The 19597-nt window shown below is 40.3% G+C and overlaps 1 protein-coding gene across 2 annotated transcripts in view; it reads left to right on the forward strand.

The window, feature by feature from the left end:
- The window catches only part of LOC126281584 (aminopeptidase N-like), a 330257-nt gene that overhangs the window by 261036 nt on the left and 49624 nt on the right, over positions 1–19597 (forward strand). For both annotated transcript variants that reach the window (XM_049980666.1, XM_049980667.1), the window contains exon 13: positions 14222–14383. In XM_049980666.1, the coding sequence (XP_049836623.1) occupies positions 14222–14383 (162 nt within the window). The remainder of the gene's footprint in view (positions 1–14221; positions 14384–19597) is intronic.

Below are 19597 nucleotides of genomic sequence, written 5' to 3' on the forward strand. Positions count from 1 at the left end.
AGAAACTGCCACACTGGGACTGTGGAATGGTTCTATACAAAAACAATCAGCACATGTGTTAGGACCTTTATCCCACTGGGAGACAAGAGGATCAGTTCCTGTTTCACAGAGTGTGGTTGGCCTCAGATGGATCCACAATGGCAACCAATCTTGCAAATTCATCATCGGACTGAAACCGTTGTCCACGCTTGTCTTTCTTTAGGTTGCCAGATATATTAAAATTACATAGTGAAAAATCTGAGCTGTATATGGAGGATGTCACAATGTTTTCCAACCAAATCACAGAAGCATAACCTTCATCTGATTGCTAGTGCAGGGAGCAGGTGTTATAGTGCAATAGGATGATTCCGTCTGACAGCATTCCTGACTGTGGGCGCGAGGAACTCAACAAGCAGAGGTCCTCTACAGCCAAAGGAGGAGGTCATCAGGACCTTACCAGGACTTGTGTGAACAGCTCCTTTTTTTTTTGGGGGGGGGGGGGAGGGGGGGCGACGTGTGGTGGCTTTGCATTTGTTCTCAGGCTGTTGGAATTCTGCCAGATAGAATCATCCCATTGCATGATAATGATAATACCCATCCCTACACTGCCAATCAGGTGAAGGCCACACTTCAGCAATTTGGATAACACTCCAGCATCCCTTGTACAGCCCAGATCTTTTCACATCTTTGGCAGCTTGATGCGAGACATGCAGGAACATCAGTTTCAATCAGCCAAAGAAATGCAAGAGTGGGTGCGGCTGTGGATCTGTCAACCATGTCCTACAAAACAGAAATTTATCGTCTCATCTCCCAGTGGGATAAATGTCTTAACATGTTTGGTGATTACTTTGGAATGGAACTATCCCATGGTCTGGCTGTGGTGGATGCTTGGTTTTCATTGACTGCCCCTTCTATTATTGCATTTTGTTGTTGTTGTTGTTGTTGTTGTTGTTGTTTTTGTTGTTGTCATGCTGGTTTTTAAGGGATCCAGTTTCAGGTGAAACTGTGGTCATCTTTTGGACTGTGGTTGTGTAAGATTACTATTTAAGTTTGATCCTGTACTACATTATTTACAACATTGCCAACCTTAGCATTATTGTGGTGGCCATTATTGAATATTTTGTGTCCTTTGCTTTGTGTTGTGTGTTGCTCATTGTCTTCTTATTTTGGAAAGAACAAAGAGGCTACTCATGGTCTATAAGTGGACTAGGAACCATTTCGCTAACCCAAAAAAGATCAGCACGTGTCAGTCCTGCTTTTGCAGAAGCACAAAAGATGTGTACGCTGCCAGCTGTGCATGAATGAGACAGCACTTGTCCTCCACACTATTCCTGTTCCCACAACAGGCAAAGTCCTCTTCTGTTTATGCTTGCAACTTTCTGTCAAGACAAAATTCTGCACTTTATCCCTCTGAAGACTTGTTTCCCACAGCTGTCCAAAGTAGACCATCATGAAAAAGTGTCTTCATCATCAAACCTTAATACTTGTATCTACTGCATCATCAAAATATAATTTTGTGACAAACTTTGCTAATCATTCCTATGCATATATTTGCATAATGCTTTCTAACACTGAGGACAGTTATGAGCACAGGTAGAATTGCTCATAAAATAGATTTTGTTATAAAAAAGATCTAGTAGTATTTAAGCTAGCTTGTTGGTTGTGGAAGTAGAAGTATGATATTTCTGCTTGAAGGTTTTAGCTGAAAATAAATATGTATTGGAAGCAACCTTTTGCAGACATTTTGTGTTTCACACATTTAAGTAATTCCCAACTTTTTGACACAGTGCCATTTCAATATTCAAACATCACTAAGCCTCAAAATACGACACTACACACACAGTACAGTAGCTCCCCAACAACATTCGGGAAGGACAAAGATAAAACATGTCAAAGGAAGTCTTTACATAGCAAATGAGTTACTTATAAAAGATCTCTTCTGAAGTTAGTTTGAGAGTTTATAATTAATAATTTTAAATGTGAATGACTTCAAATGTACTTACACTTGGATAACCAAATTTTGAAATAAATCCAATATGTGCACCATAATATGGTAACAAGTGTTGTTGGTAATAAATATTAGTGGAAAAAATCCAGTCAGATTTTGAACCTTTAATGTGGCATTGTCGTATCACAAAGTTATACAAGAATTTATTGATACAAATATAAATCTATATAATAGGAAGTCCTTTGTTAGAGTATTTGCAGTGAAGGCTTGTTTGAAGGTGCAAGGTGAGTGATGGAAGGTAACAACAAGAAGACGACTGCAGTTTCTAACTGTGGTTTCCAGAGGAATGCTGAAGATTAGATAAGGTAGATCCAATAACGAATGAGGATTGAACGTTTATTACACACTTCAAAAAAAAAGGTTTTGCATCACTTTGGTTTCTGTACAGAAAATTGTAATAGAGAGCAACATAAATATGATCCATCCTTTTTATTGCTCATGAAAATCACACATTGCATGTTGTACCACCATGCAGTGAGACCTTCAGAGGTGGTCGTCCAGATTGCTGTTCACACTGGTACTTCTAATACCCAATAGCATGTCCTCTTGCATTGATGCAAGCCTGTATTCCTCATGGCATCCCTATCCACAAGTTCATCAAGGCACTGTTGGTCCAGATTGTCCCACACCTCAACGACAATTTGGCATAGATTCCTCAGAGTAGTTGCTTGGTCATGTCATACATAAACAGCCCTTTTCAGTCTATCCTAGGCATGTTTGATACAGTTCATGTCTGGAGAACATGCTGGCCACACTAGTCGAGCGACGTCCTTATCCTGAAGGAAGTCATTCACAAGATGTGCATGATAGGGGTGTGAATTGCCTTCCACAATGACAAATGCCTCACCAATATGCTACCGATATGGTTTCACTATCAGTCTAGGATGGCATTCACTTATCACACAGCCATCACGGTGCCTTCCATGACCACCAGCGCATACGTCGGCTCCATGTAATGGCACCTCAAAACAGCAGGGAACCTTCATCTTGCTGCACTCACTGGACAGTGTGTCTAAGGCGTTCAGCCTGATGGGGTTGGCTCCAAACACATATTCAACAATTGTCTGTTGACCAAAATGGTACTTAAACAAAGGATGACAGACTAAAGGCCGAAATACTAAAAGTCTTTTTCCAAAGCTGTTTCACAGCGGAAGACTGCACTGTCGTTCCTTCTCTAGATTGTTGCACAAATGACAAAATGGTAGATATTGAAATAGACTACAGAGGGATAGAGGAACAATTAAAATCGCTCAAAAGAGGAAAGGTCACTGGACCTGATGGGATACCAGTTTGATTTTACACAGAGTACGTGAAGGAACTTGGCCCCCTTCTTGCAGCGGTGTACCGTAGGTCTCTAGAAGAGCATAGCATTCCAAAGAATTGGAAAAAGGCACAGGTCATCCCCGTTTTCAAGAAGGGATGTCGAACAGATGTGCAGAACTATAGACTTATATCTCTAACATCGATCGGTTGTAGAATTTTGGAACATGTATTATGTTCGAGTATAATGACTTTTCTGGAGACAAGAAATGTACTCTGTAGGAATCAGCATGGGTTTCGAAAAAGATGATTGTGTGAAACCCAGTTCGTGCTATTTGTCAATGAGACTCAGAGGGCCATAGACAGGTAGATGCGGTGTTTCTTGACTTCCGCAAGGCATTCAATACAGTTCCCCACAGTCACTTAATGAACAAAGTAAGAGCATATGGACTATCAGACCAATTGTGTGATTGGATTGAAGAGTTCCTAGATAACAGAACGCAGCATGTCATTCTCAGTGGAGAGAAGTCTTCTGAAGTAAGAGTGATTTCAGGTGTGCCGCAGGGGAGTGTCGTAGAACCGTTGCTATTCACAATATACATAAATGACCTTGTGGATGACATCGGAAGTTCACTGACACTTTTTGCAGATGATGCTGTGGTATATCGAGAGGTTGTAACAATGGAAAATTGTACTGAAATGCAGGAGGATCTGCAGCGAATTGACGAATGGTGCAGGGAATGGCAATTGAATCTCAATGTAGACAAGTGTAATGTGCTGCGAATACATAGAAAGAAATATCCCTTATCATTTAGCTACAATATAGCAGGTCAGCAACTGGAAGCAGTTAATTCCATAAATTATCTGGGAGTAGACATTAGGAGTGATTTAAAATGGAAGGATCATATAAAGTTGTTCGTCAGTAAAGCAGATGCCAGAGATTCATTGGAAGAATCCTAAGGAAATGTAATCCGAAAACAAAGGAAGTAGGTTACAGTACACTTGTTCGCCCACTGCTTGAATACTGCTCAGCAGTGTGGGATCCGTACCAGATAGGGTTGATAGAAGAGATAGAGAAGATCCAATGGAGAGCAGTGTGCTTTATTACAGGATCATTTAGTAATCGTGAAAGCATTATGAGATGATAGATAAACTCCAGTGGAAGACTCTGCAGGAGAGACGCTCAGTTGCTCGGTACGAGCTTTTGTTAAAATTTCGAGAACATACCTTCACGAGTGAAGCAGTATATTGCTCCCTCCTATGTATATCTCACAAAGAGACCATGAGGATAAAATCAGTGAGATCAGAGCCCACACAGAGGCATACCAACAATCCTTCCTTCCATGAACAATACGAGACTGGATAGAAGGGAGAACCAATAGAGGTACTCAAGGTACCCTCCGCCACACATTGTCAGGTGGCTTGCGGAGTATGGATGTAGATGTGGATGTAGATGGTGGTGTTGCTGTCAGGGTTCCTCCAAGCCATAATCTGTAGGTAGTGGTCATTCACTGCAGTTGTAGCCCCTGTGCGACCTGAGCGAGGCACGTCATCAACAGTTCCTGTCTCTCTGTATCTCCTCCATGTCTGAACAACATCGCTTTGGTTCACTCTGAGCTGCCTGGATACTTCCCTTGTTGAGAGCCCTTCCTGGTGCAAAGTAACAATGTGGGAATGATTGAACCACAGTATTGACTGTCTAGGCATGAACTACAGAGAACATGAGCCGTGTGCCTCCTTCCTGGTGGAATGACTGGAACTGATAGGCTGTCAGGCACCCTCCATCTAATAGGCACTGCTCATGCATGGCTGTTTAGATTTTTGGGTGGGTTTAGTGACATCTCTGAACAGTCAAAGGGATAGTGTCTGTGATACAATATCCATAGTCAACATCTATCTTCAGGAATTCTGGGAACCAGGGTGATGCAAAACTTTTTTTGGTGTGTAGGTGACTGTTGTATTTAGCTAGTGTGGTGATGTTTTGACTGGTTGAGCAACAACTATTCTAGATCTATTAATCCATGCAGCTACACTTTAACACTCCCTTATTACACTCGTGTAGATATTCAGCCTTGAACCTCTAGTGATTTGCCACAGGGTCCAGCTATTCTGTGCCCTCTTCTTCCTTGGCATCAAACTTCTTTTGTCTGCAAAGGTTTCTATAAGTGAAGTGGCTATAAAACAAAACACTGCTTCTCTATTTAAATAAAGTGTAGATTGGTTCCAAATAACCCTGTATATTGTCAGAAACTTTCACAAAATATTACAAGTTACATGACAATCAATTAATATTACTGTCTCAAAGACCTCTTATTAACATTCTGTGAATAGCACACAACAACAGTGGCTTATATTACATCATTTTTGCCATCCTCAGAGCCAGAAATCTTCCATGGTATGAGATCTCCTTCATTCCTCCTTGCTCCATGGAGATTAAAAATGCTCTCCAACAGGTAGACTCTGCATCTGTTGACTAATACTTTACCATAGTATGTGTCCCGAAGTTTACAAACTAATTAGGATCAAGCACATCTTTACTCTGAGCTCTATATTTGACATACGCGATACATGCCCTTCTGTGAATGGCATGGATAACTACAAGGAGTTCCTGAATGTATTATGGAAAAAATGTGATATAATTTGCCTAAAAGAATATGTCAGTTGATAGGGGACACCAAGCAATAGCTAATTTGGTAATGGAGGGAATTGGAACGGTGGGGAGGAAGAGGAGGGGGCAGATGCAAAGGGGAGGGAGTGGGTTAAAATTGTAGAAGGAAGGGAGACCAAAGCTCGACTACAGTAACCAGTTTCAAATGGATGTAGTCTGCAGTAGTTTTACCGGGGGCAGAACCGCACAATAACCCTGGATCTGGTGAACTGGTGTGGGGCGGGGTTGTGAACCACTGAGGACTACGAAGGGATGAAGCCTGTCTGTTGTTGTTGTTTCTGGGTCCCTGGTTTAATACACACAATACAATACACAAATGCAATGTCACATCTAGCTCTAGTGAAATGGTGCCGACAGTTTGACCACAGCCTCATGGAAGTGGGTAGTGATAATGGGGTGGAAGACCATCTAAAGGAAGGAAGGAAGATTAGTGTTTAATGTAGTGACAATACTGCAGTCAACAGAGACAGAACAAAAGCTCAGATTGTGAAAGGATGGGGAAGGAAAATAGCTGTGCCCTTTTTAAATAAACCATCTTCTCATTTGGCTTGAAGGCCATCAACATTGGCTACTGGTGACAACATCCAGGCAATTGAGGGACTGTTCCAGAGCAATTGTAGATTTACCTACAATGACGATGTTCACACAGTGAATTTCCATCTTTGAGTAACTGAATGACTGGTATAGCACTGCAACTGTTGTTTACAGAGATTTGGTGAGTACGTTCAAAAATAATGTCATGTATCTCTATTACCTGGAAATATAATGCAGCATTTAATGAACATTACTTCACCTGCAATAGTAATGTGTAATTTACATTTTTAAGTTTCCCCATATGAATCGCGTGTGTGTTTGCAAGTTTGGCAGGAGAACTTCTGTGAAGTTTGGAAGGTAGGAGGCAAGGTACTGGTGGAATTAAATATATGAGAATGGGTTGTGTGCTGACCTTGGGCAGCTCAGTCAGTGGACCACTTGCCCGTGAAAGGCAAAGGTCCCATGTTCGAGTCTCGGTCCTGCACACAGTTTTAATCTCCAATGAAGTTTCATATTAGCGCACACTCCACTGCATAGTTCAGATTTCATTCTGGAGTATTTCTAATGTTATAGATCAAACAAATTTTGCTTTGTTCCATTAACACTGTGAGGGCACTGTAGAGTAACATGGATTTTTTGTGCCAATGACCTGTGTTCCATTGAATATGCTCATCTTGGTGAAGGATGGTCATGTTGTTTGTAAACATTTTATATAGTGTGAAATATATGGTGTGCTTGCCCCCATCTGTGATGACGGTATGCATGCAGTGACTTAATGAAGCAGAGGCAAGGCACAGTGTAGCAGCATGGTAACATTTGCCGAATGTGGACATTTGTGCCTGACGGTGTCCCTTGAAGTTGTCGTGACCACCCTAGAGAAAACAGTCATACTAAAATGTAAATGCTCAAGACAAGAGAAGACTGTAAATCTTAGATCTTCAGTGGAATTCTGTGTGGTCAGATGTATTGAATGATGTGTTTGAAGTTATGACTGACTGTCTCCACATTTAATGTACATAGTTGAAACAATACATAAGATTATTGTGTCATCTTGTTATGAAAGTGAGCACATACATTATTTAAGAATGTGTCACTTGCTTCTGTGATAACTATTACTATATTCAGTAAACATTTTGTTTTAAATTTGACACTTGAGCATATATGTATTCTGATCAGACAGTAATTGGAATTTTTTAATTTTGTGGGTTTTATCATCCAATTTTCGATTTTTTTTATTGTGTTTGTACACATATCCCTTATATATGTTTGCATTTTGAGCAGTTCTGAATAGTTAGTTTACGGTTGAAAGTTGAAAAGGTTAAATGTGTTTTTGAGTGCTCGGCAAATTTTTAATTTTAGAAAAAGGTGGATCAAGGAATTTGCACTCAATTTTACTTGACAAATGGAATAAAATTCACCGCTGCATTTGAAATATTGACTGTGGCAGTTGGCATATCTACTAGGAGTAAGACAAGAGTTTATGAGTTATATAATGTTTCTTAGACAGTTGAGCAGGCGTTAAAGATTACAATTGACCTTGACACCCTGGCACATCAATTACTGACAACAGTGTGGAAGAAGTAAGGAAAATGCTTGTGCTAAATCATAGAATCATTATCAGAGGGGTTGCTGATGATGTCGGCATTTCCTTTGGCTCACACTAAGCAAGTTTTTTGAATGTTTTGAGCATGAAACATGTAGCAGCAAAGTATGTTCCAAAATTGTTGAATTTTGACCAAAAACAATGTCATGTAGACATCACTCAGAAATTTCTGAATGAAGACAATAATGATCCAGAACTTCTGAAGAACATTATAGTAAGTGACAAAACATGGGTATGCCGGTATGATGTCTAAATCAAAGCCTAATTGTCTCAATGAAAATGCCTAAAGGCCCAAGACTGAAAAAAAATTGATTTCTTTGATTTCAGTGGGATAGTTCATCACAAGTTCCTGCCTTATAGTTGTATGGTTGATACGGAATACTACCCAGAAGTTATACACCTATTGTATGGAGCATTCTGCAGAAAATGACCAGAATTGTGGCAAAACCACTCATGGAAATTGCGTCACTATAATGCTCCTGTTCACATGTCAATGCTTGTTTTCAATTTTTTGGTAAAAAACATAACCATTTTGTTGCCTCAGCCACTACATTTGACAGAGATGGTTCTGTGTGACTTCTCTCTGTTTCCAAGGCTGAAGAAAACCATGGAAGGAAGTCATTTTGTCACTATTGATGAGATAAAAACAGGATCACTGAAGGAGCTGAACACCATAATGAAAAGAGAGATCTAGGAATGCTTTCAAGACTGGAAAATGTGCTGGCAGAAGTATACATGAGCGGGGTTTACACTGAAAGGGACAAAGTTGATGAATAAATAAAAATTCTGTAAGAAAAACAAAAAATCCTGTTGCTTTTTGATCACATCTAATACATGCTAGCTTTCAAAACAGCTAGGTTTGCAGTTATCGAGACATATTACGGCAGATTGACACCTACAGCACTTGAGAATGGCTCCTAATGCTGAAATTGGCTAGTTGTGAGTAACTAAATAAAGTAAATGCTTCTAAACAGTAGCTGAAGTGGATGTGTACAGTGCTTTCAACTTTCCTATGGGCCAAAGAAACTGTGGCTGTCCGTACTGCCCTTCTGTGTAGACATTCAATATCCACTGGCAATTGCATTTGGTATGGATCCCAAGTGCTTGCGCAGTATTCTACAATGGGTTGCATGAGTGTTTTGTAAGCAATCTCCTTCATTGACTGATTGTAAATGGAGGTGGTGCATTTGCTGCAGTAGACAAATTCAGATCCATCTGAGACAGAAACTGAAGCAACATTTGAGACTGTTTGGGAAAGACTCAGTATCAGGTGTGGGCATAAAATAGTAACTGGATCCTTCTATCAGCCAATGGACTCATCTCCTGATGCAACCAAAAATTTGAGAGGAAACCTCAGTTCACTTCTCCATAATTTCCCCAGTAGTACTCTAATCACAATTAATTGGGAAAATTATATTTTTGTTAGTGGTGGGCATAATAAAACATCCCATGAAACATTACTAAATGTCTTCTCTGAAAACTACCTAGAACAGATAGTTACAAACCCCACTCATGGTGTAAATACACTCCTGGAAATGGAAAAAAGAACACATTGACACCGGTGTGTCAGACCCACCATACTTGCTCCGGACACTGCGAGAGGGCTGTACAAGCAATGATCACACGCACGGCCCAGCGGACACACCAGGAACCGCGGTGTTGGCCATTGAATGGTGCTAGCTACGCAGCATTTGTGCACCACCGCCGTCAGTGTCAGCCAGTTTGCCGTGGCATACGGAGCTCCATCGCAGTCTTTAACAGTGGTAGCATGCCGCGACAGCGTGGACGTGAACCGTATGTGCAGTTGACGGACTTTGAGCGAGGGCGTATAGTGGGCATGCGGGAGGCCGGGTGGACGTACCGCCGAATTGCTCAACACGTGGGGCGTGAGGTCTGCACAGTACATCGATGTTGTCGCCAGTGGTCGGCGGAAGGTGCACGTGCCCGTCGACCTGGGACCGGACCGCAGTGACGCACGGATGCACGCCAAGACCGTAGGATCCTACGCAGTGCCGTAGGGGAGCGCACCACCACTTCCCAGCAAATCAGGGACACTGTTGCTCCTGGGGTATCGGCGAGGACCATTCGCAACCGTCTCCATGAAGCTGGGCTACGGTCGCGCACACCGTTAGGCCGTCTTCCGCTCACGCCCCAACATCGTGCAGCCCGTCTCCAGTGGTGTCGCGACAGGCGTGAATGGAGGGACGAATGGAGACGTGTCGTCTTTAGCGACTCCATCGTTCTACCATTCCTAGACCGGCAAGGGAACTTGCTGTTCCAACAGGACAGTGCACGTCCGTATGTATCCCGTACCACCCAACGTGCTCTAGAAGGTGTAAGTCAACTACCCTGGCCAGCAAGATCTCCAGATCTGTCCCCCATTGAGCATGTTTGGGACTGGATGAAGCGTCGTCTCACGCGGTCTGCACGTCCAGCACGAACGCTGGTCCAACTGAGGCGCCAGGTGGAAATGGCATGGCAAGCCGTTCCACAGGACTACATCCAGCATATCTACGATCATCTCCATGGGAGAATAGCAGCCTGCATTGCTGCGAAAGGTGGATATACCTTGTACTAGTGCCGACATTGTGCATGCTCTGTTGCCTGTGTCTATGTGCCTGTGGTTCTGGCAGTGTGATCATGTGATGTATCTGACCCCAGGAATGTGTCAATAGTTTCCCCTTCCTGGGACAATGAATTCACGGTGTTCTTATTTCAATTTCCAGGAATGTATATTGCACCGCTTTGAGGTTGTCCACATAGAAATTGGTATCAGTAACCATGACATGGTTGTGGCAACACTGATTACTAAAGTACAAAGGACAACTAAAACAAGCAGAAACATATATGTGTTCAGTAAGCTAGATAAAAAAAAATGGGTAGTGTCATATCTCAATGAGGAACTTGAAACTTTCAACACAGGGCAGCATGTAGAGGACCTATGGCTCAAGATGAAAGGAATACTTGACCATGCACTGTATTGGTATGTATCCAGTAGAACAGTTTGTAATGGGAGAGGCTGAATGAAACACATTTGGCTGTGAAGATAGCAATGTGTGATGCATTCAGTGACTACCGTAGGAGAATATTGTCAAATAAACTTTGATAAAACCCAAGGAAATTCTGGCTGTATGTAATGGCTGTTAGTGGCACCATAGTTTGTGTCCAGACCTTAGCAAAAGAGACAGGAACTGTAGTTGAGTTTAGCAAAGGAAAAGCTGAAATGCTTAACTTCATTTTCAAATGTTCCTTTACACAGGAAGACTCAGGAGAAATTCCCCAACTCAATCCTTGTGCTGCTGAAAAGATGAAATAAAGAAGTATTAATGGCAGTGGTTATCAGCAACTGCTCACATCGTTAGAACTGCTTCAGGGCCCGATAGAATACTTGTCAGATTCTATACTGAATTTGCAGCTGAGTTAACCCCTCTTCTAACTACTATCTGTCATAGATCCCTTGAACAAAAAACCATGCTCAGTTCTTGGAAAAAGACAGATCATACCATCTATAAGAAGGGTAGTGGAAGAGATCCACAAAACACCATCTCATATTGTTGACATAGATTAGTTGTAGATTCTTAGAACATATTCTGAGCTCAAACATAATGAGGTATGTTGAACACAATGACCCCCTTGATGGCAACCAGCATGAATTCTGATAATAATGATCATGTGAAACCCAACTCTCACTTTTCTCACATGACAAACTGAAAGCCATGGATCAAGGCAGACAGGTTATGTAGTATTTCTTGATTTCCTAAAAGCATTTGACTCAGTATCACACCTATGGTTTTTGTCAAAAGTATGATCATATTGGACATCAAGTGAAATCTGTCACTCAGGTTAGGACTTTTTAATAGGGAGAACACAGCATGTTATCTTGTATGGAGAGTCATCTATGATGTAGAAGTAATTTAGGGTGTGCCCCAGAGAAATGTGTTGGGACCCTTGTTGTTCATGTTGTGTGTTAATGACCTTGCAAACACTGTTAATGGTAGCTTCATACTTTTTGCAAATGATGCAGTGATCTATAATGAAGTACCGTTTGAAAAAATCTGTATAAATTTATCAGATCTTGATAAAATTTGAAAGTGGTACAGAGACTGGCAACTTGCTTTAAATGTTCAGAAATGTAAAATTTTGCACTTCACAAAATGAAAACAGGTAGTAGGGAATGATCATATAGCTTCAGTTGTTGGTAAAGCATGTGGTAGACCAGTTTATTGGTAGAATACTGGGGAAGTGCAATCAGTCTACAAAGGAGATTGCTTACAAATCACTTGTGTGATTGGTTCTAGGATATTGCTCAAGTGGATATTTAATGAATACAGAGAAGGACAGCATGAATAATAGCAGGTTTGTTTAATCTGTGGAAGAATGTTACAGGCATCCCAAAGGAACTGAACTGGAAGACTGCTGAAGACAGATGTAAGCTATCCTCAGAAAGTTCGCTAACAAAGTTTCAAGAACAGGCTTTAAATGTACTACAGTCCCATATGTATCGCTCACATTGGGATTGTGATGGTAAGACTAGAATAATTTCTGCACATATGGAGGCATTCAAACAATCATTCTTCCCATGCTCCATATGTAATTGGAATGAGAAGAAACCCTAGTAATTGTTACAATGGGGCACACCCCCTGCTATGCACCTCATGGTGGTTTGCAGAGTAGAAATGTAGATTGCATTTCACTGGTATTATACCAATGAACTCAAGTCTGCCACCTGTGTTGCCTATGACCCAGCATTTGTGATTGTTTGATTTCATACTCAAAGTGTTATGGCCACATATTTGAATAAGGTGACTGATGCCAACTCTGAGTCATTGATTTCGCTGTAGCAGGATACTATGATTTTTGGTTTCAGGACGTGCACAGTTTACCATTTCTAAATGATCTTTGTATCAGTGTGAAATCTCTTTGAGATCCAGCTGAATATTTGTGTAGATTTATTCAGACAGTATTTCATTATAGATAACTGCATCATCTGTGAAAAGGCTGAGATCGCTATTAAAATTGTCTGCAGAATAATTAGTATACAACATGAACAGTGAGGGTCCCATCACACTTCCCTGTGGCACACCTGAAGTTATTTTTAGTTCTGTTGATGACTCTGTGTGTAAGATAACATCCTGCATCTTCCCTATCAACAAATCTTCTATCCAGTCACAAACTCCACTTGACACACTATACAATTGTTCTCTCATGAAAATAAGTAGCTGTGGTTCTAAAAGTCAAGAAATTTTACATATACATGACTGCCTTCATCATGTTATGTGAGAAAATTTTGAGTTGGATTTTATGCAATCTATTTTTTTAGTGACTATTTATGACTGGATTGGAAATGGGAAAGTGACAATGGCACCACACACATCATAAGGTGACCTGTGGAATGTAGATGCCAATGTAGATGTCAATGCAAGTATCAATGTATTTAAAATTTATTAATCAAGTCATTTGATGTGGTCTTATTTTCACAAAATAATAAATAGAATAACACCATTTATAGTCATATACAAACTGCCTGGATGTTAACCAATAATAGGGGAGTAATTTTTGATTTATTGGTATTTTGTTTGTTAGGATGTTTTACCATTCTTATATTGTGTTTTGTTGTTCTCTAAATGTCATGAATATCTACCACATCATTTATGACTTACAAGAAGTCTTACACATTGTTTAGTGCTGTGATAGCAAACTCTCTCTCCATCACTTAAATTCTTAAATTTATTCACATTCCACAGTATTTTTTTTAGGTCAGTGAATGTGCTACAAGATGTATAAAAAAATGGAATATAAACAGCTGAATGTGGAAAGTATAGTTTAATGATGGTGTTGTATCTGTTCTTTTGTTCTGTGTTGCCAGACAAAGAAAATAACCAGCAAAAATTAATAAATTTTTTGTTCATAACCTCACTGGCAGGCCCTTCAGATAAACCTCATAACACTCCAAAAGTACTGACTGAAATCTGTAGTTAAAAATTAACGTACGTTACTGTAAGGCACACAATGACAGCAGCACACTGCCAAACCACACCGTGCTAATAAATATTAGTAAATTGTGACTGAAGCAGCAACAGTATAAATTTTGGGTTAGAGATAACAGTCATATCTCTGTCTCTCACATATCTCTGGTTGCAGTGAATACAACTTCTGACTCTCTCCGCAGTGTGGACCCGGACATGCGAGCGGCCGTGTACTGCGTGTGGGCGACAGACGACGCCCGCTGGGAAGCGCTGTGGCAGCACTACCTGCAGACTAATGTCACCACAGAGAAGCAGGAGGTGCTCTCTGCTCTAGGCTGCTCCCAGGATGAGGCAAAGCTCAACACGTATGTGTCACTGTTCTGCCACTTAGCTCTACACAGTGGACCCAAATGACACTGACAAAATTTCAGAGGTTCTTCAGGTATATTTTTTGAGTATTTCATTATAAGACACCAGTGGTCTGTCAGTTGATTTGGGAAATGGAACCAAACGTCGAGGTCATTGGTTCTGTAGGATTAGAGGAGGACAGGGAAGGAAGGCGGCTGTGCCCTTTCAAAGGAACCATCCCAGCATTTGCCTGAAGCAATTTAGGGAAATCATGGGAAACCTATGTTGGGATGGCCAGATGGCCAGATGTGGATTTGAACCATTATCCTCATGAATATGAGTCATGTGTGCTAGCCACTGCGCCAACTTGCTCGGTACACCGGTGGTCTTCAATGGCTCACCAACGAGTAATTCCATTTCATTTGATATTTTATTACACTTTGTACAAGGGCATACAGAAAAGTAAAACCTCAGAATTTTTTACATGAGAGCTCTTAGAGCTTTTAAAATAAAACAATCATGTTTAACATTCTACATCTTTATTCTTTGTGTGTAAGTTTTTGCAGCCTTCTGCCACTAGAGGGCTCTGAATAGTAGTGTGCAACATGGTGGTGTGTAATGTAACTATGGCAGTGCATAAGAAACAGCATGCTGTAATTGAGTTTCAAATCCGAAGAGTTTATCCACAAGTGGAGCATCCTATCCTTAAGCATGACAGTGCCAGACCACACACGAGCGCTGTGATATCTGCGAAAGTCCGACACCTCAGCTTCACTGTTGTTGATAGTCCTCCTTATAATCCTGACTTGGTTCCATTTGATTTTCATTTGTTTCCAAAATTTAAGAACACTTTTCGGGATTTCACTTTGATAGTGACGAAGCCATGCAAACAAAGGTGACATTGTGGGTCAAACATTTTGTAGCGATGGTGTCAACAGACTGGTCTCTCATTGGCAGAAATGGTTCATAAGCAGGCACCACCCATCACAAGAGGGTAAGCTCTGTAGATGGTGAGGCACTGGTGGGATATGTAAGTCTTGCCTTCTGTACCAATGTGTACAGTGTGGTCGACAAAGTCTAATGCTTTCATGGACGACAAGAGACAGTGCGGTGTTGGGTTGAACGACTCGCGTGTCCCTTCCAGTTCACTTATACATTGTGCATGCAGCTGATCCGCTTCTTTGGGCCACTCTCACCGTTTAATTCCTCTCCGAAGACTGTATCAGGTTAAAGGGAATAATATTAACCAGCTCTATATTCCTGAAAAAAATCATGTACTCATAGAATCTCATGTTCAACTACAATATATTTTCAACTCTCATCCCAAAGTGACAATTATTCTGTACAAACTCCAGCAAGCCAACAGGTTCCAAGATAAATGTCAGAATCGACTAAACACTCATACAATTACATGCGTTCTCCCTCATGCAAAGCCAAGACATGAAGTAAGAGTCTCCATACAATACAGGCTTCATCTGTCTCTGTAACAATCCTCATGACACCACAAACCACTAAACATTGACTTTTTGATATAAATTCCAAGGCACTGCTGGTAACTACTTGTTGCGGCCACTCGTCTGATGCAGCTCCTGGCTTCTCATGCAGCTGTCCTTCCTGCACACACAGATATGCGTGGCACAGTAAAAAGTCTCTCTCACCCTCATCATTAAAATATCAGGTGTTCAAGATGGTGGAGAGCCAAGTGTTTCTAGAATTTACCCTGAAATTCTCAAAGCACCACAAAAGATACCATCGACACCACAGTTAGAACAGAAAAATGGGTCAAAGCAAGGGAGTGCACTGTCCCCCTCTACATTTCATCACTGTTATGGTTGAAGAACTGACAGGGGTGGAAGCATAAATAGGAGATGAAAGTGTGAAAGCAATGATATTCACAGATGATTTGATGTTGTGGGGGAAATGGAGAAGAGGTACAAGAAAGGTTAAATGTACGTGAGGATGTGGTGGGACAGTATGGATTGAAATTCACTGCAAAGAACAGTGATGGTGATGGTGACACTGAGGAATAAGATGAGACCAGCAGTGGATGTAATAGGGGGCAAGTAGGCTACTAAAGAAAGCGAAAAAATTCTAATAATGGAGGAGTATAATGGAAGATAGTGGGAGCAATAGTGAGGAGATTACCAGATAGGGAAGGCAAGTACGTGTATTCCTGCAGAGTGTAAGAAACCTGGCCTGGGCAAGGCTGTGCCATCAAAACCTAAGCAAATGTTAAACTGAGTGTATTATGCTACAGTACTCATGTATACATCAGAAATAAGGGTAATGAAGGAAAGGCATGCAAGCAGGATACAGGCTCACATTATGGCAAAATGAAATTTTGTAGAAGCAGGATAGTAGAATGGCAAGAGTAAGGAATGGGTCAGTTAAAGGTTAGTGAAAGTGAACTCCATGCAAGATACCATTAAAAAGAAGAGATGTAAATGGTAAAGGAATGTTAAAAGAATGTGAGTTGCTAGGATACCGGGACAGACTCGTGAAATGACAATAGAAGGCAAGAGACCTAGAGGAAGATCGAGAGAGTGATGGAAAGTTCAAGTGAAAGAATGTGTGAAGAAAGGAGGAAAAGCTTTGGTGAAGTGAATTGGAGAGAGAAACTTGATGGAGGCGGCCAGGAAAAGATCGACAGGCTTTTGTTCTGAACAGACCCAGTCAGGAGCTGCAAAGTGAAGATGAAGAAGAAGAAGAAGATTGTTATTATTATTTCTTTCTTATCTCAGATGTTATGTCTGGTCAAAAGTAGAAAGTGACGTGGACCTTGATCAATAGTGACTTCCTTTTAACTGTACGGTATATGTTATATTGCATTTAGGAGCTTTCAGGTAATTGAACATGTATCAATAATTACGGATTTCTGTAGTTGTATATATAAGTTTGGATGTAGCTGTATTGCGTTGATGTACTGGTGGATATTGTGTGGTATGACTCCTGTATTTGATGGTATAATTGGTATAATGTCAACTTTATCCTGATGCCACATATCCTTGACTTCCTCAGCCAGTTGTATGTATTTTTCAATTTTTTCTCCTGTTTTCTTTTGTATATTTGTTGTATTGGGTATGGATATTTCGATTAGTTGTGTTAATTTCTTCTTTTTATTGGTGAGTATGATGTCAGGTTTGTTATGTGGTGTTGTTTTATCTGTTATAATGGTTCTGTTCCAGTATAATTTGTATTCATCATTCTCCAGCACATTTTGTGGTGCATACTTGTATGTGGGAACGTGTTGTTTTATAAGTTTATGTTGTAAGGCAAGCTGTTGATGTATTATTTTTGCTACATTGTCATGTCTTTTGGGGTATTCTGTATTTGCTAGTATTGTACGCCTGCTTGTGATGTGATCTACTGTTTCTATTTGTTGTTTGCAAAGTCTGCATTTATCTGTTGTGGTATTGGGGTCTTTAATACTATGCTTGCTGTAATATCTGGTGTTTATTGTTTGATCCTGTATTGCAATCTTGAATCCTTCCGTCTCACTGTAAATATTGCATTTTCTTAGCCATGTGTTGGATGTGTCTTGATTGATGTCTGGCAGTGTTAGATGATACTGGTGCATGCCATGTAGTGTTTTCTTTTTCCAATTTACTTTCTTAGTATCTTTTGATGTTATGTGATCTAAGGGGTTGTAGAAGTGGTTATGAAATTGCAGTGGTGTAGCCGATGTATTTATATGAGTGATTGCTTTGTGTATTTTGCTAGTTTCTGCTCGTTCTAGAAAGAATTTTCGTAAAATGTCTACCTGTCCATAATGTAAGTTTTTTATGTCGATAAATCCCCTTCCTCCTTCCTTTCTGCTTAATGTGAATCTTTCTGTTGCTGAATGTATGTGATGTATTCTATATTTGTGGCATTGTGATCATGTAAGTGTATTGAGTGCTTCTAGGTCTGTGTTACTCCATTTCACTACTCCAAATGAGTAGGTCAATATTGGTATAGCATAAGTATTTATAGCTTTTGTTTTGTTTCCTGCTGTCAATTCTGTTTTCAGTATTTTTGTTAGTCTTTGTCTATATTTTTCTTTTAGTTCTTCTTTAATATTTGTATTATCTACTCCTATTTTTTGTCTGTATCCTAGATATTTATAGGCATCTGTTTTTTCCATCGCTTCTATGCAGTTGCTGTGGTTATCCAATATGTAATCTTCTTGTTTAGTGTGTTTTCCCTTGACTATGCTATTTTTCTTACATTTGTCTGTTCCAAAAGCCATATTTATATCATTGCTGAATACTTCTGTTATCTTTAGTAATTGGTTGAGTTGTTGATTTGTTGCTGCCAGTAGTTTTAGATCACCCATGTATAGCAAATGTGTGATTTTGTGTGGGTATGTTCCAGTAATATTGTATCCATAATTTGTATTATTTAGCATGTTGGATAGTGGGTTCAGAGCAAGGCAGAACCAGAAAGGACTTAATGAGTGTCCTTGGTATATTCCACGCTTAATCTGTATTGGCTGTGATGTGATATTATTTGAATTTGTTTGGATATTAAGTGTGGTTTTACAATTTTTCATTACTATGTTTAGGAACTGTATCAATTTAGGATCTACTATGTATATGAGTGGGGTACACTATCAAAAGCTTTTTGGTAATCAATGTATGCGTAGTGTAGCGACCTTTGCTTAATTTTAGCTTGATAATGTTACCTCTGCATCTATTATCAGTTGCTCTTTACATCCTCGTGCTCCTTTGCAACCGCCTTTTGTTCTTCATTTATAATTTTGTTCTGTGTTGTATGTGTCATTAATTTCTGTAAAATCTCATATAAAGATGTGAAACAAATACTAACAAAGAGATAGAGGGGCTGGCCAGTACTTACCTCAGCTCAGTACAGCCGATAGAAACACAAAAAACAACCGAAAATTTAAGTTCCTAGCTTTCGGAATAAATGTTCCTTCATCAGGGAGGAGAGAGGGGAAAGAAAGGGAAGAAAGGAAAGTGGATTTCGTTACTCACAACCCAGGTTATGAAGCAACAGGGAAAGGAAAACAGGGAGGGTAGCAAGGATGGAGACATGGTTGTCAGAGGGAAGCCAAAGATATTCTACTGTAGGTACTGTGCCAGCTTCAAACCAAAGAGGATGCATACAGAAGTAAAGAGGTATATAGTATAAAGATGTAGGATGAAAAGATGCATGAATGGCTAAAGAGGAAAGGGAAAGAGGAGAAGACTGAAGAGTAAATGGGAATGAGGTTGTTCAACGTAGGTTCAGTC

Source organism: Schistocerca gregaria, chromosome 7 (assembly GCF_023897955.1).
Source record: "Schistocerca gregaria isolate iqSchGreg1 chromosome 7, iqSchGreg1.2, whole genome shotgun sequence".
Classification (NCBI taxonomy): domain Eukaryota; kingdom Metazoa; phylum Arthropoda; class Insecta; order Orthoptera; family Acrididae; genus Schistocerca; species Schistocerca gregaria.